Below are 16878 nucleotides of genomic sequence, written 5' to 3' on the forward strand. Positions count from 1 at the left end.
CTGCACCTTGCATTGCTGCACTGTCATGTTGGGTTCCGTTGTGTTCTATTTCCATATCTGGGATTCCGGCATCTGAAAGATGTGACACTGAAGATTAATGCATTCCCCTTTATCCTTCTCTCATGCATCTTTAGAAAAATATTTCTAGGAAACTAAGATGATCGGCAAGTTGCATAACCTGGCATAAAACATTTGGTCTTCACAGAATTTTCAGTAGTAAATCGTTTTCAGAATGCGCAAACATTACTGGTCTCACTGTGGATTATTTTTAATGTGCTTCACATTTGTCTGATGATCAGATAATAATCAACACATGATAATAATGTATCTATAAAATTCTTTTGGAGAATAAAGGCATCTGACATATGAAAAATAAAATGGAAATTACACTGTGGTATTATTAAACCAAATTTACCTCTCAGGCAAATACCTGCAAAGTTAGAGAATTAAAAGATACAACCAGTACCAGTCAACGTGTTTGCATCTATGTGCATGTGTTTGTCTGAGTGTATTATTACAAACAGTAACAACAGTACCGTATCAGCTCAGGTTATTTAAGAGTACTCCATCACAAAGGGAAACTACACATGTAATATATTATGGGAAAGACTTCCAGGTACCTGAGAAGAGTTTTCCAAAATGGATTGTGCTGTTTTTTTCCAAGTTGAGAAGGAGTCTCATAATGAGATGTGCTCTTGAACTATTTAATGTCACACTGATAGTACCTCTGTCTGCAGTCCTTTGGGGTGGGGCTGAGGGCTTCAACACCCCAGGGCGTTAAGACAACAGATGCCATTATCCACCTTGTGCCAACAAGGATTAGCATGAAGGGTATGTGATCTGAATCCAGGGTACCTCAAATCCTGGAGAAACATCTGCTTCCCTAGTAATACAGCACTTTGAATTTACAGTAGAAAAGAAAAAACAAAAAAAACCCCAAGAACACCTGAAGGGAGATGTGTGTAGTTTTAAAGTATTTCTGTGTAAAAGCTCATTCCTGATATTCTCAAATAGAGAATAACTGTAGTGCTGCTTTCTCAGATCACTTGAGCTGGACAGTACCTGTTGCAAAGATGACATTTTGCTGGTCACACACAGCCTGAGTGAGCTCTGTGTCAGAAGAGGGCAATTGATTCAAGTACGTGTATGGGTAGTGCAGTACATGGGTAATGCATGTGTATATGTACCTTAGGTATATATGTGTATATGAAATATAGTACTACATACACAGACATCACATAAATATATTTGAGCAAATAAATTATTAATTTACATATTTTTTTCTTTAGAAAGTGCAGGTGACTGTTGTTAGGTAATTTGAAGTTCAAGGATCTGGACTAGAAACCTAAAAAGGTTCTCCCTTTTCAAACCTTTTAGAGTATACTTTGTGTGTACGCAAAATGACAAAGTCATCTGTAATAACAGCATCTGTTAAATGAGACAGAGCGTCAGAGTTAAATTAAAAATATTCAGAATAGCCCTTCACATTTTCTTGCCATAAAATTGTACCTGCAATTAAATTGTGGATTAAGATGCTAATGAGCTACCTGATTTGCATGTGCAATCAGATTAGCATGTAAATATCAGCTTTTCGCAGGCACCAACATATATATATGACTACCTGAGTGTGCCTGCAAATCAAAATGTTAGCAGCCAGGCCGACAATAGCAGATGTAAAGATCTGTTAATCACATTGCTGGGGTGTTGGTCCCCTTCAATTTGTGGCTACCAGAACTGCTGAGTACTTGTAAATGTAGTGCGATAGGCAGGTGCTTACCAGCAACAACAGCATCTGGGTGAGTGACCTTACTGAGTGTGAGGATTTTAGTTTTCATCTGACATGCATCACAGGGTGCTGGCTGTGCCTGGGGGATTTGAAACAGGCATTTTCCTGACCCAGGAGGGGTGGTACAAAAGGTCCCTGCTGGCTGTGCCCACTCAGCCTCTGCCGGGAGCCTGTCCCTTCACACGGCACAATGGCAAGCTGTATATCCATGCCTGAATCACCACCGCTCACTGTCAGAGTGTCAGAACAGCCAGCCAGTTCCTGGGTACAGTGATATGCTGGACTATAAAACCCAGCAGATGAGAATGCCTCTGAAAGATGTTGCTCTCATAGTTAAAGAGTTTATATCTCTTAGGTGCTCCAGCTAAATCACAACTCACGGCCCATTGCAGAGAGCTGCAGTGGCAGTTCAAACAGACAGGCTTGCCCTACCTTTAAAAAACAGCTTGGGTACCCTTGCAACTGAGATCAAAGGCCAAGTTAAACTGATTACTTTCACTCAGCAGTTTTTGCAGTCTGCTTCTGTTATTATGGCTCAGTTGCTAGCAGTAGCCAAACAAGGCAAAGTTAATGTGAAGACTACATGACATACAAACACGGCAGAGACTGAATATAACTCTGATTCATGAGCCTCTGCAGAGACATCAGGATAGGCAAGATGCAAAGACCAACTTTAGCTGCAGAAACTGAAATTAATTAAAACTCAGCTAGGTTTAGTCTTAAAGATTCAAACCAACATTCTAAAGTTTGCTCAGAACCACTTTAAGCAGGATAGGTGAATACTCCCACTACCCAGAATGTAATCAGCCTCTATAAAATTAACTGATCTGAATTTGTTTCACAAGAATATCTGGGAAGTATTCAAAAACCTTATCAGCTCATAAGGCTGATACATATTTAACAAACTTAATAGATCCTGAGGCTGAGCAAACTTCAGCCAAACAGCTTTTAAAATGAAGCTCAGCAGTTCTCAAAATGAATCTGCTGGGAGAAGAGAGATCAGAGAACCTTAGAAGGACCAAATTTCACATTGTCTTAGCTGGCACTGTAACAGATTTCTCTGGCAACGTATTCAGCACTTCTTGTCATGCCTGTGTAAACTGCTCCATGTTTCTCTTGTCGCAGACATAGTTTTTTAATTCATGACCCAGAGCACACCGTCTGAAATAGATTTTTAATTATTTCAGGAAAGGGTCTTGCATTTTATTCTGGAATTTGCTTTATGCAATGTTTTAGTTTTTTAACTTAATTAAACATCATTTTACGTTAACTGTGAAAGGCCAACTAAGACATTACCATTTAACATCCTGAGACCGTCACCTGATGTGGCCTGTTTAAGCGCCTGTTCCACTTGTTCTCTTCTCTTTGATTCAAATTCCAAAGCTTCCTGCAATTTTCTCTTTGCCTTTTTTTCTTTCTTCAAGCGTTTCTGAATTGTTGCTGGAATGCAAATATATGATAAGAATGGCTGTTATAGCACAATTAATATATAACGGATAAAGTAAACTTGTTTCTTAATTTCTGATGTTCAAGAGACAAGTTCTAGATAAAGAAGAAAAAAAAAACTGGACACAAATGTGATATAAACAAGCAAGAACCAACCCCATACCCTGTTGTGAAACAACAGCTAGTCTGAAAGAACTTTCAATCTTGTCAAAGATCTTAAATCATATTCTCAGTCCGGAACATTGCCATCGATGCAAGTCTCCTGACTAGAACCCGGGTTTCAGAGCCAGCTCAGACCCTGAGAGGCTACTGAAAAGCTGAGTTAAAAGGGTACCAACTGAAATGAAGATGAAATGCATAGAGGAAGGGTAGCTAATGATATATGTGAGTATATCTGCGGGCAAAAGCACTTTCACCTTTCATCACTAGTTCAAGAAAAAAAAGAGGAAACGAGAAAGAAAAGGAACAAAAGCGTTGAGCACATGGTGAGAATCTCTCGAGAGAAAATAAGGACAAACTTCCCAGGTAGAAAGAAGGTTGAAAATTAGCCTAAAATACAGGCATGTAAATCAAGAACTTTTTAATATTCTCTCCGTTACCAATATCTCCTTCTAACAAAAACACTCTTAAGATCTGTAACTGGCTGATTGGACTAAAAATGGGTAACAATAAAGTATTATAGCGCATCTCTGCAGCTGTGTTAGTAGAGCTTGATGTTCTTTACAGTCATCTCATCTCCCTTCTAAAGATGGAAAGCAGGGAAGTGCCTTGACAAAGATCATCCACAGGTCACTGGTATAGCCCTGCAAGATTTGGCAGAAAATGGAAGTATTCCTGACTTCTGTTCCCAATCTCAGTTTTAAACCCAACTATAAATAAAATTAGACCTGTAACTAGAAAACTATACAGCATTAATTGTAGCCAGATGATTCACATCATCACTGGGAACTGCTGACACTGCCTAAGGTTGTATTCCCTCATCTACATAAATTCAGGCAATAAAACATACCTTTTCCTTTTAAAACCCTGAATCTTAATTCCGTGTTTAACCTTATCTTTCACCAGCACCAGGTTACCATTTCTTTTGTTTGATGTACTACTGAACCATCTAGTGATGGTACTACAAAAGGTAGGTTGAACAAAAAAAAAACTGAGCTTAAACATAAATACCCCGTTTCAAAATGACGTTTACTAGTCTATATTCTAGCAAATGCTCTTTACAGGTATTGTTAAAATGAAAGGTGAATTTACATTTGCAGTATTTTGCAATTCATTTTATTTGTCTGTGTCACCTGTGTGAAAATATCTGTGAATTTTAAATCACAATATTGTGAGAAAAATTGCTAAAAAACATGGAGATGTAACTTTCTGTGCTGACTTATTTATCTAACTCTTATCAATTTTTACAGACCTGAATTTGTGATTGCACCAGTCAGGGGAATAAATGGATACCACTGCATGAGTGATCTCTGAGAGATTTAATAAATTATGAATGCTAGAATGCAATCTGGAAACAAAACTTTGGAAAACTGAGTAACCCATGTGGAAAAGTCTATCTGTGACTTTCTATAATAATGTGGATGCTGTGATGACCTGAGAAACAAACAGTTCTGCAGATACTGATTACTGGAGAAATTCTTCAAGCCATACGTCAACCAAATCTGTGAAGGACTTAAGATTTTTGTTGAGTTAAATATGACTGTGGAGGTATGTAGTGTTTTGTCTGCCTACACCGAGATTAACTTTTGTTTTACAGAAATACAGCTGTCTCATCTGCTCTTACACTGGAGTGATGCAATGATTCTGAACACCCCCTGCACTTTTAACAACTTCTGTAGAATTCACTCACTCCTCACAACTAGACTTAAAGTGTCCTTTGTCAGCTCTTAGCGAGCCTTGGTGCCGCAAGCAGGTTCCTAACCTAATTTCAATTCAATACACACAGGAAGAGAGTAGTAGGCACTTACATCTGTAGCCTTATCTAGCTTTATCTTTCCGATTTCATGGATGTAATCCAGAAGTGGCTTTTGGTGTATGAAGAACTATTTCTCTCCTTTTGATGCAGATTAGAATTTTAAAAAGAAGACTGCCTGCTTTACAATATCACAGTGAAAAATTTAGATTTACTAATTTAATTGCCTATTATTATCAAAAGCTTCTAAAGAGTCATGGTTCTGTCTTAGAAGGCCTCATGTTAGGAAAGCTTTCATATCTCACTCTTCTGATGGAAAAAGAAAACTATCTAGGTTTATTTGTTTCAGATCTTGAATTACAAGAGATGCCTACCTAAGTGCAACTATTTGGTTGCCCTGAAGTTGTCTAGAGGACAAACTAGCTGATTTAAATACTCCAATTACAGACATATTATCTTTCTCAAAATAAGACTGATCCTCAATGCTTGGAGGATAATAGCAGGAAACAAAAGAAATCAAAGCTGTCAAATGAAGAAATCGGGCTGGGAATATTACCACACAGACGGTGTGGTAATAATGCATGTGAAAGCCATGAAACTGAATCAGCTTTCCCTACAGAACCAGCCAAAATGCTCTGCGGCCAGTTGCCCTCCAGGAAATAATCCTTCAGTCACTGTTCTGCCTGCTTACAGAAACGTGTGCTTCATTCTGTTTTTATTAAATTTAAATCTTTCATTACCAGTGCTAGTCCACTGCTACATTACACTGAAGTATGAATGTCAGTTAACTCAGAGTCCTCAGTAGTTCCAGCTGGAAATGCCAAAGGGTTACACATTTAATAGGTATCTGAACTCCATTTTTCATTCACTCACCTCTGCTTTGCAGCTCAGCTGTAAGTTGCCTTTCCAAGCTCTCTCTGAGTTCTCTCTCTCTACAAAGCTCCATCTTTAACTCTTTCTTTTCCTGCTGTATCTGCTTTTCCTGGACTCTGGCATTGTCCACAGCCACTTTCAGCAGGCCCTAAAACACATGCAAATGTGAGACCTGAAAATACCGTTTTGTTTCAGCAGTGACAAAATTTATCCATTTATTTATTTTACTCCCTTTAGAAAAAAACCACCAATAACAAAAACTCAGGAGCCTATAGACAAGGAATGCACCTGGGCATTTAAAGTGCCTAAATGTTAAATATGAGCAATTTTGTGGTATAGCTTTTGCACATTCATCCTACTGGTATGGTTTATTACAAATGGAATACCATATCATTGCTGACCTTGGTCAACTGCAGGGAAAAGCAAAGGAGAAATAATGAGACTGGTGAATTTTAATATGACCGTTACTGCCAACTATTAAGTCAAATAGACAATGCATAAAATGTTTCCACAATCGATAATGCCGGAGAATGAAAACCTAGGCATTACATTAAATTAAAAAAAAAAAAAAAAATAGAATTGCAGATACAAAACAGTTTCTAACTTTCTAAAAGAGTGGCAGAAGAAATACATTTTATCTGTTATAAATAGTCTGGCCCTATAGAGAATAACTTACCTGAATGTTGGTTAATAGTGTTTCAACTGATGAAAGACCATCAGCAAAAAGAAATGGCGCTGGAAATCCAGGAGGCAAGGCCTGTCCAGCCAGTTGGACTTTATCTAAGGTTGGTTTCATTATTGGAATGGCAATCTGGACCTCTTCTGTAAAGACAGGTTTTAAAAGCAAGATCAGAAACTATTGGAAATATGGAGGTCAAAGTGATTTTTAGAAACTGTTTCCCTGGAAGTCAAAATACAAGCACAGTAGTAAAGCTGATACGTTTTGGTCTTTGGGCGGCCATGGTTATTACTAAGGCAAGTTTGCAAAACAATACAGAGCAATAATAAATATACTTATGGCTATAGCATCGCTCTAATAGAGTATAGGCCATTATATCTCAAATTCTACAAAATTATACTACCGAATTATAACAGTATTATGCAGTTCATTAAACCTGAATGACTTTTCTTCATTCTATCATGTTTGCTATTCTGCGATGAGCATTTTTAGTCACTATAACCTTGAAAAAATTCTAATCAAGAAATGTACCACATCTCTTTATCCTTTTTAGCATTATCCTTCCCATACTCAGCAGTAAATAATCCCCACTGAGTCATCTCCTCCAGCACTGGCTCTGCCTGTCAGAGAGGCATCTGTGCAGGCTCCCCTGGCAGGTGCCATGCTGTGGTCAGCCCCACCACGGGCAGCAGCTTGAAGCACCATGCTGAGTTCTGTCTGCTGGGGGCACAGAGCTGGTGGTGGGGGCACAGGAGCGACTGGGGAGGAGAGGGCTGAGCCATGCTCTCGTGATGCACTGCCTACAGCTGGATGGATGCATCCCTGGCACACTGCATTACCAGGACCCTGTAACTTCCCCTTCACTCCCTGTTTCAGTTTGGTCATGTTGCTAAAGATCAAGCTATGCATGGCAGTAGAAATGTGTACTCAGAAAGAAGCGATGGTATTAGCAATTATTTTCCCCAAATCCTTTAAATTTTGTCACAAATCCTTACTAGCATGAATCTGAACTCACTTTTTTAATAGGGCAACTTAATGCTGTTTTAGGACAATAATACATGTATCTCCTTCTCTCGGATCCCCCCTCCTTTGTGTACTACTTCTCCAATATTCATTTTAAGCATCAAGTTTATTGCTGAAAATGATGACATTAAAATCTGCTAGCAGTCTTCAAAGCCAAACTCCGTTCACTTATTTTACACTATGATGTTAAAAACTACTGGTGTAACATTCCAGGGAATTGCAGTCCATATGTAATATTTTCCTTTAATCTCTCTGGCACTTGCAGAAATTATGAAGAACATCTCCTCACAATTGCTTTTTAGTAAAGCTTGAAACTAATCTATTGTCCATAAGTTCATGATGCATGTGTTTTCTAAGGGCAGCCACACAGCCAGTCCAGATAGTTTCATTTGTCAAGTGTCTCGGTCATATTAATTCCAGGATTTACAATTAGACCACACCACATCAAAAGGCCTCCCTCCCTTCTCTCACCTCTCTTATTTCAAAAACAACTCCAAAAGAATCTGACAACAACAAATCAAGCCCTGGTGTCTCTGCAGCAGTAGAATTATCTGCTTTAACAACCTCCAGGAGCACCCAGTGAGCTGCAAGTGCTTTTTGCCATGTCTCAAAAACACACCCACTGACAACAAAGCTGGGAGCATTACCAGATTCTAAGTATTCTCTGAAATCTCTGCTGAGGGAGTATTCTGTTTTCACCCTATGAGTTCATTAAATGGAACAACTTCATAATGATTCTGCAGCACTAATAACAACAAAAGCCACTAACCTCTTCACATCTCCACAGCTACCGTTTTAAAGCTGTGCTCATGTAAATTAAACAATCCTTTAAAAAAAACAACAAAACAACAAACCCCACAAAACAGTCCGGCAACACACTCCGACCGCAGAGGCTGTGCTGACTGAGATACACCATCTGTCACAGATCAGTATTTTTTATCAGTGGTAGTAGTTTGTAACGCGACCTGGTTAGCTGTTGCATGTGATGCTACATGGAAATAATACCTAAGTCATGGAGTCACAACAGACCAAACAGAAGTGGCATTTGGAAAGGAAAGTAACGCATGAAGTATGCATAATGGAAACCCATCGCTGCTTTAAGATCTCCAGAAATCTCTACTATTTGAAGATGAAAGTAATAACATTAAATTGGCTGAAAGGAAAATTACTATTGACTGTGAAGACAGGTTGCATGGTCTATGGTTTGTAATGTTACTGTACAGCAGATTGAAGTTTCAAAATAGTATTACTCTTCTTTAAAGAGATAGACACAGCTAAATTAGGTGCTGCTTGCTGCAGTGAGGATCAAATGCAAAAAGAATCATATTTCATCAGACCTAGTCAACACCAGGAAAATAAATAGAAATATAAGAGGTATGCAGGCAATGATTCATTTTGATAATCTGGCCCAAGAGAGACACATAGAGACAGCACACAGATCTAAGCTTCCACCAAAAGACAAATAGGACACAGAGGGTGGGAATTGGGATGACAGTGTAGCAGAGGTCACATCGATTTTCAGCAGCAGTTTTCACACAGATGAGATAACCCTGGACTCTATTTGGCCCATTGTTCATATCCTACCTGTCCCACAAGCAATAAATTTCCAAGTCCCAGAAAAAGGGCAGTAAAGAAGAAGGATTCTACTTACGACTTCTTATGATTAAGTTTTTGTGCTAACCAAACATGCTTTGCAGACCAAGGTCACATTGCATGTTAAAGTCTGTAATAGCTGAAAACTAGAAGAAGCATATTATGTTTTAGCGTATATGGGTGGAAACTGTCAAACCATTCATCTTTTTTTTTTTCTGATTGAAATCACACTCTGCAAAGATGAATGATAAATGCATTAGAAATCTATTTCAATCTTGTAATAGGTCTTCACATCTGAATGGCGTCTACATCGTGCCCACATTTTGAGTAAGTGCACAGTTAGGCAGAAATATATTAGCTAGGCTTAAGAAATTCTAATTGGGAAAGCAATTAAAAATGGCACGTGTTGGAAGCATTTTTGAGGACTGCATCAAGTACATCTTTTCAGCAGAAAAAGAAGATGTTGATTTTAGCGTTTTGATTTTAAAGAACACTAAAGATACAAATGCTAAAAGCAGCACCCACATACAGTACAACAGAATAAACAAGAAATAAAGCTAGGGCAAATACTGTCTTACCAAGGACACAAACAACCTTCCTATTTATTGAAGCAAAGTGGGAACTACTTTTATTGAGCTTGTTTGTTAAACCTGCCATGCTGTATAATAGCATTCAGGAATCCATTTAGAGTGCACTCTTTTTATTTTAATTCCTTGCTGGCATCCAGGTGAATAGACGAAAGCAAGAATTATATTGCAGAGCAAAGAAATACACAGTAAATACTAACAGTGAATGGAATTATTATCCCAGGAAAGTGCACCGAAAAGTGCTAGAAAGTTTCCTGTTGTTAACGCAATATACCAAAGTATTTCATCTTCCATCTTCTGCCTAAGTTGCAGAAATCAGGATTGGAAAATTAAGCATCATCCTATGGACTAAATGCAGCACTGGGAACATGAGTAACACAAATTGCTCCCTGCGTGACTCTGCACAGCCCTAACCAACAGGCAATTTTATTTACCAGCTGGTTTATGTTCTTTCAAAAGACATGCTTTTAAATCCATCATTCATATACCTGATACACTTGACATGTCACATCCCTCTCAAAACAAGCTAGAAATATTAAAGCTGAAATTTACATATTACTAAACACTAGTTAGATCATCATGTTATTTTTTCACATGCATTTCAAAACATATTTGTCTGGAGGCTTTACATGTAAGCCTCACCAAAATTAGTTTACAGAACAGAAGATATAATGTATAAAATAAATATATGATAAGGAAAAAAGCATAACGGAATTCGTAAGAAATTTATAGTTATTAATCTGTTCGTTACTCATCACGACATTTGATCTCAGAAAACCTTCAGCCAGCATTAATAATATGGTTTTGGACATAGATGGTACTGGGATCATTCTAGATCTCTGCCTGTGGCACACAATTTAGAAAGATAAGGACTAAAAGGGTTCATCATAATTACAATTCTTGAAGCTTCATATTTGAGTGATGGGGATTATATTAAATGATCCACAGTTAGAAAAGAACAGCCTAGGTGCTCCAGTGGACTGTTTTAACCTTTAATAAAATAAAAAGGTATCCTCAACACCAGCTGAGTTGTATGTGCATCTTTCATGGTAAGACCTTACATTTCTATTTGAAATGACATTATTTGCCCAAAGTTCTTACAGAATTATCCAATTGATAACCTTTGGATTCCAGTTGTATATCTACTTCACAAAGACAGTGATAGAAGAATTAGGGCTCAGATAACGATTTTTGATGGCAAGAAGCAGTTCTCCAAAAAAAAAGAGACTTTTTTATTTTAAACTCTGGCTGCTTTTACACTGCTTACCAAGAAACTAGAATAATTGTTTTCTTTTGCAGAAAGGCAAGTATTTAAAACTATTTAAAGCCTGATAATCTGTGAGTCTGTGGGACAGGACTGACAAGTCTTCAATGCCTTAATCCCTCTGAATTCCTCCATAGAGATCTGTGTGCCTTTCTCTCCCTCACTGCCTGCTCCTCTCCTGGGGGCTGAGCCCTCCTCTTCATTGCTGAGAAGAGAGACCTCCTTCTAACTTGGCACCCATCAGACTTCGACATTTACTGCTTTAACCTTGTGATTCAGGTGCCAAATTTGAAGTCGTTGCTGTTTTTCTTAATTACAGCCCTTGTATGAACAGGGTCAATGAATGCAACTGGGAGATTCTGACTGCTGCATTGCGCTAGCTTTAAATCAGACTACTTCATTTTCCAGTGTTTGATACAACTAAATAGCATACAAGCAATTGTCACTACAGAGCTTTGCTGTAAAGAAACTTCCCTTTAAAAATACTGTCTAATCACTATACATGCATTTCCAGACTGCCTTAAAAGCTTTCAGAAACTCACAAAACAGTAACGCCAAATGCCCTCTGCTTCACAGTACCTGCTTCCCAGCTGGTTCTCACCCATGCAATCTGAAATCAATTCATTCTGTCCTGAAGCGTTTAGTAAAGCCTGCCCATCGTTTTCAACATTGGAAAAATGTAGACCGTGTCTGTAAACATTTAGAGCAATGTGCTGGCTTGGGAAAAATGGAATAGTAAACCACAGTGAAAAACCAGAAAGCCAACTGTGTGAGCAGTGCATACACTTCTATTGCCACAGAGCTCCTCGCAGGAATTACGAGGGTGTGCTTTCCTGAAGGAGGTCATAAAGAAGACATTTGGGCTTTGAATAGGAGAAGGAAGCAAAAAGCAAAGCAATGAAAATTTCAGTAGAAAAGGCTGAAATTAGAGTTTACAAATTGTCTTTATCTGTGCACTCTTTAACAAGGGACGAATAATTATACAGCTTTGACATTTTCATCAATGTACTCTCATTATAAAGACAGAAAATTACACCTATTTATAACTTCAACATATTTACAATGCCCTCTGATGCTCACGTGGCAGTGACAGTAAAAGCACCTGAAAATACTTCATTAATTCAAATCTTAACAAAAAAAAAAACATGAGTTAGATGAGATTTTTGTCTTGTAAAACATTAAATCTGAGATGAAGATTGCAGTGATTCACTGCACAGACACTGGAACATTTCACTGCAAAGAGCTTTAGTCTAAATTTAATATATACAGACTAGGAAAAATACAACTGATGCCACTTGAAGAAATTCTGTTCATCATGAAAAAGCATAAGTCCAATTAATGCTACAAATAAAAATACTAAGAGCCTTCCAAAGTGCTACATTTTATACGTACAATAATTATTTAGAATTAGTTGCTTGTGTATGTTAGTATTATACCTGCTTTATCCTCTAAGCTGCTCCTCAGGCGGGTTTTGGTCATCTAAATTCCAGCATTTGAAGTTGCTCGAGGCTTTAACTTCTAAATCTAGGTAGGAGCTAATTACTATCAATCTGCATTTTCCATATGGCAACTTAAAGCAACTAGTTACTTTCAGCTAGTAACAGCAACTTGTCATTCCTTGCAAGGACAAGGAGCAGTTTTTCTCTTGACAGCAGAGAAAAGTGGAAATGTGAATTATTCAATAAAAGGCCAGTAATAAAATTACAACATGGAAGAAAGGAAGAAAATGAAACAACAAACAAAATCCTGCTCGCGGCTATTACCAAGAGACCATATTTTTTTCTCAGCTAACTCTCCTATTAACATTCACAAAGGCTTTTTCATGGTGAGTTTTAAGTCTCATTGCAGTCTGACTACTCTTCTACCGGGATTTTAAACTGTCAGATGAGGATGGGTAGGAAGAACTTGCCAAGAGGAAAAAAAAATTCTTCCATTTTCTTGGCGGATTCAGCTTTTCCCTATTAATGTTGAGATTATTTCTTCAACTATTTTGTTGCAAATATTTATGACTCCATATGGAACAACAGATGTTGAAGGAAAGGGACAGCAGAAAAGACTTCATTTTCAGCAATTACCCTGCTACTTGTTGTCATACTGTAGGTGTTCTTAGTGCATCTATTTTACACACCACCCTGTCCTTTCACACACTGCAAAAATGTCAGTTTGGATAATTAATGTAATAAATTTCCACAATATTTCCATCTAAAATCATTTCCATAATATTCACTTATGCAAATAAAATAAATAAGGCAACAGGAAGAAGGAAATCAAGAAGGAGGAGGGAAGACAGGGATTGCTCCCAGTCCTTCTGGACGATCTGAGCAGGAATCAGTTTCTCACAAAGTGCCTCAGGTCCTTAGTACAGAATCTTCCCTTTTTTCATTTGAGACAGATTCCAGTGACAGCCAACAAGAAATCATGCAAGAAAAACAAGGCTATCCAAGAAAATGTGCAAGAAACAATGAAATTATTGCATAATGACGGTGCAGAAGTGGGGTCTGAGTGTGGTGGAGGTAGTTCCTAACAGGTGGATGGCATTTGGGCTGAAGAAACACCTGTGAGCTGACCTGCCAGCCCAGCATCACAGGCAGCCAGAGCAGCTGTGCCACAGCCTCGGGCAGCGTGAGTGACTCCTGGCTGAGCACGGCCACAGGCAGTGGCACTTTGCCTTTGGTTCAGCCCATGTGGAGCAGCCTTGGTGTGCGGCCGGCTTCTGTGAGAGCTGCATGCAGAGCTGCTGAGCCAGCCCAGTGCCTACAGAAGAGCAGCCTGTGCCTCCGCAGCCAGGCACTCTTTCATGACCCACGCATATTAAAAATATACAGTGTGCTTTTAAATAATTTTTGTCATTTACTCCCTCTGCTGCAGTATTTGGTAGTATAATAAATAACCTGAAAGAGATCTCATTAGCAAGATCGCGTCTTCTCATACTCACAAAATCCGCACAACCACATAAATGCTTCCAGAGAGCTGTGATCACTGAGACCAAATCCATCCCAGGATGGCAGATGTGTTTGTGTTTCCATTTTGTACCTGAAAAGCCCCACCTGCCTACTTCATCTGCACATGTGCCACCAGGAAAGGCTTTTCACTTTGCCTGGTCTGGGAGCTACTCAGATGCCAGCTGTGCAGGTGTGAGGTGAGGCAAAGGATACAACTGAAATGGTTCTGCTCCATTCCAGAGGTCCGTGATCCTGAGCTTGTGCAAAGCCAGCCTGGAACAGAGACGCACTCTGCCTTCTGGCCTCAAAGCACTAAACTGAGTTCTATTTGGCCACCAGCAAATGTAACAGCCAACAGAACACAGCCATGTGGAGCAGTGCTACTGGACATAAAACCCCCTGATGACCAAGCAGAGCTGAGTGGTGGCCAGGGAGCAGCTATGGGGCTCTGGGTGCTGTCAGAACATGGCCAGAAGAGCTCTAAACCTCATAGATATGAGTACAAATACTACTGTGATGTCTGCTGTAGAACTGCAGACAAGTAATACTGAATAGAGATCATAAAGTTATGTGTTATGTGATATATGTTAACACAGCAATTATGACACAAAAGATACATCATCTCTTTTAATTTGTTTAAAAATAGTACCGAAATAATATCAATATTGTAACCGTTATGTTCAATTTCTTTTCGTACATGTATAGCTAGCAGTTAAATCCCTCAAATATTAGAGGCAGGCAGAGTATTCCATTTCCTATTCCTGGATAATTATTCCTGCTTTATTAAGGTTTATTTTACAACTGTATAAAATAGGTTATAAAGGACAATTCTGCTATTATGTCCTCCCCTGCTTAGGCTTAATAAATATTATATTCTAAACCATCCATTAAAGCCAAGCAGTGGAGAAAATAAGAGTGGTAGTAATCTCTTCTACAGATGTAAAATACCTTTAATAAAATAAGGGTGTATAACAGTCAGGAACAAATTACTGAGGTCTGCTTTAATAAAATAGTACCCTTAAAGAAGTATTACTCTTAAGGCACTGACATTCCCACTGGTGATACAGTGTATCCTTTCAAAGCAGTATAGCTTGTTAAAATGGCAAGATATCTTTTTGCAATAGAGTGTTTGTGTCCAAGCCGATACAAGGTTTGTATAGAATGCATCCAGGGAGCCATAAAACTGGTGGGAAACATATTTCTCCGTGGTATTTTAGTACTTCGAAAAATTCAATCACTGGGAAAAAATGTTTTGCTGTAAACATCTGAAGAGCCTTATAAAAGCAATGGCTTCCCACAGCACCTGCTTAAATAATTTTAAGAGGGAGTATGTCTTTGCTCATCCTCTAGAACTTGTAGAAAGCTTCTCCCATTAATTTCCCTGGTGCTGTAAGGCCAGGGCACTTTTAATCAGAAATAATTATGAGTACGGTTAGGGGATGTTCACCAGAATTATTTTTGCACTGTAGAGGTAAGAGAACTTTCAACACCGACTGCTTGGAGAAACATGATTCCTGTAATAGGAAAACAGATGGAAAGATGATCACCTTGAGGTTTCCTTTTGAACGAATTAGGAGTTCTTCAGATGTCAACGAAGGACTTATCTCTGAAGAAATATCCTGGCATTTGCACTCAGTTTGGTTATACAATGATTTTATGAATCCTAATTATGAAGAAACACAAGAAATCCATCCTTCCCAAATTTACTTTTTAACTGGTTTAATCATCTGGATGAGTAGCAGTTCTGTGCAGTGGCTGTTATGGTGCCTCCCTGCCATGTCCTTTTTCAGCCTTCCAACGCAACTCCCATCTCACACAGCTCCTGGGCCTGCTGCCCACCAGCCTGGCTCCTGCTGCACCAACCTGCACAGCACCTCCCAGCGCAGGGCTCAGTGGCACTCCTGAGCACTGCTGTCTGGATGATGCTGTAGCTCTTGCAGGTATTAAGGATTACAGAGCTGAACCCTACTGCAACTGAGCCTCTCTTGGGCTAGGAAGTGGTCAGGATTTGGCTTATTTGAGTCCTCCTCCCCTTCTCAACAGAGAGGGCAAGTAATAGGCCCTCTGATAGAAATGTTGTCCTGGCGTATCGATATTACATCTTAGTGACAGAATGATTAGGCTCCCATATATCAGCGTTACAGCAGCTCAGTGTGGGGAGCTGCCGGTCCATAGCAACGCAGCACAGCTCCTTGCCACCAAATAATTACATGATGCTCTGGGGAAAGACAAGTTTTCCTAACACACAGCCAATCTATCAAGAGGGAAAACTCTTCCTGACCCAAACAGCTGCGATCACAGTATGAATGTGAGCTAACCATCACAACGTCCTCGTCCACTACTTTGCAACCAGTATTTGTTAAGTGTACTGCTGGCATTTACCCTGCTGGCTCTTCTAAAAAATCAAATACTGAGGAAAGGAAAGAAAGTGGAAAACTTTCTGCAGAAAGGAGCAGCTGCCTGACATTCATCTGCTCTACTCTTCCTTCAGATCAGCTTGAGTGCTGTGCCTGGCTCCTCGGGAGGTGCAGTGAGCAACTCCGGTACATATCTGAGACCAAACATCTCTTGCAAAAAGTATTCAATAAAGTATTTAAGTTGCAAGTTGCTGTTGTCTCCTATGCTTTCCCCTAGCAGACTACTCATACAGCTCAGAACCTGGCCAGTGCTCTTATCTCTGCCTGACTTCAGCCACTTCTGCCACGCAGCTGAACCCGCAAAGGGCAGGACCTCATGCTCTGCTGTGGAGTGTGGCATATGGCAAAGTATGGCA

At 39.2% G+C, this 16878-nt stretch overlaps 1 protein-coding gene across 4 annotated transcripts in view; it reads right to left on the minus strand.

Annotated features, from left to right (window-relative positions):
* Positions 1 to 16878, minus strand: part of DACH2 (dachshund family transcription factor 2) — a 263656-nt gene that overhangs the window by 10259 nt on the left and 236519 nt on the right. For 3 of the 4 annotated variants that reach the window (XM_048959135.1, XM_048959137.1, XM_048959138.1), the window contains 4 exons: positions 6694 to 6839; positions 6018 to 6165; positions 3083 to 3226; positions 7 to 72 (listed from right to left, as the gene is read on the minus strand). In XM_048959135.1, coding sequence (XP_048815092.1) covers positions 7 to 72; positions 3083 to 3226; positions 6018 to 6165; positions 6694 to 6839 — 504 coding nt within the window. The remainder of the gene's footprint in view (positions 1 to 6; positions 73 to 3082; positions 3227 to 6017; positions 6166 to 6693; positions 6840 to 16878) is intronic. The other variant, XM_048959136.1, reaches the window with a different exon arrangement.

Source organism: Lagopus muta, chromosome 13, assembly GCF_023343835.1.
Source record: "Lagopus muta isolate bLagMut1 chromosome 13, bLagMut1 primary, whole genome shotgun sequence".
Classification (NCBI taxonomy): domain Eukaryota; kingdom Metazoa; phylum Chordata; class Aves; order Galliformes; family Phasianidae; genus Lagopus; species Lagopus muta.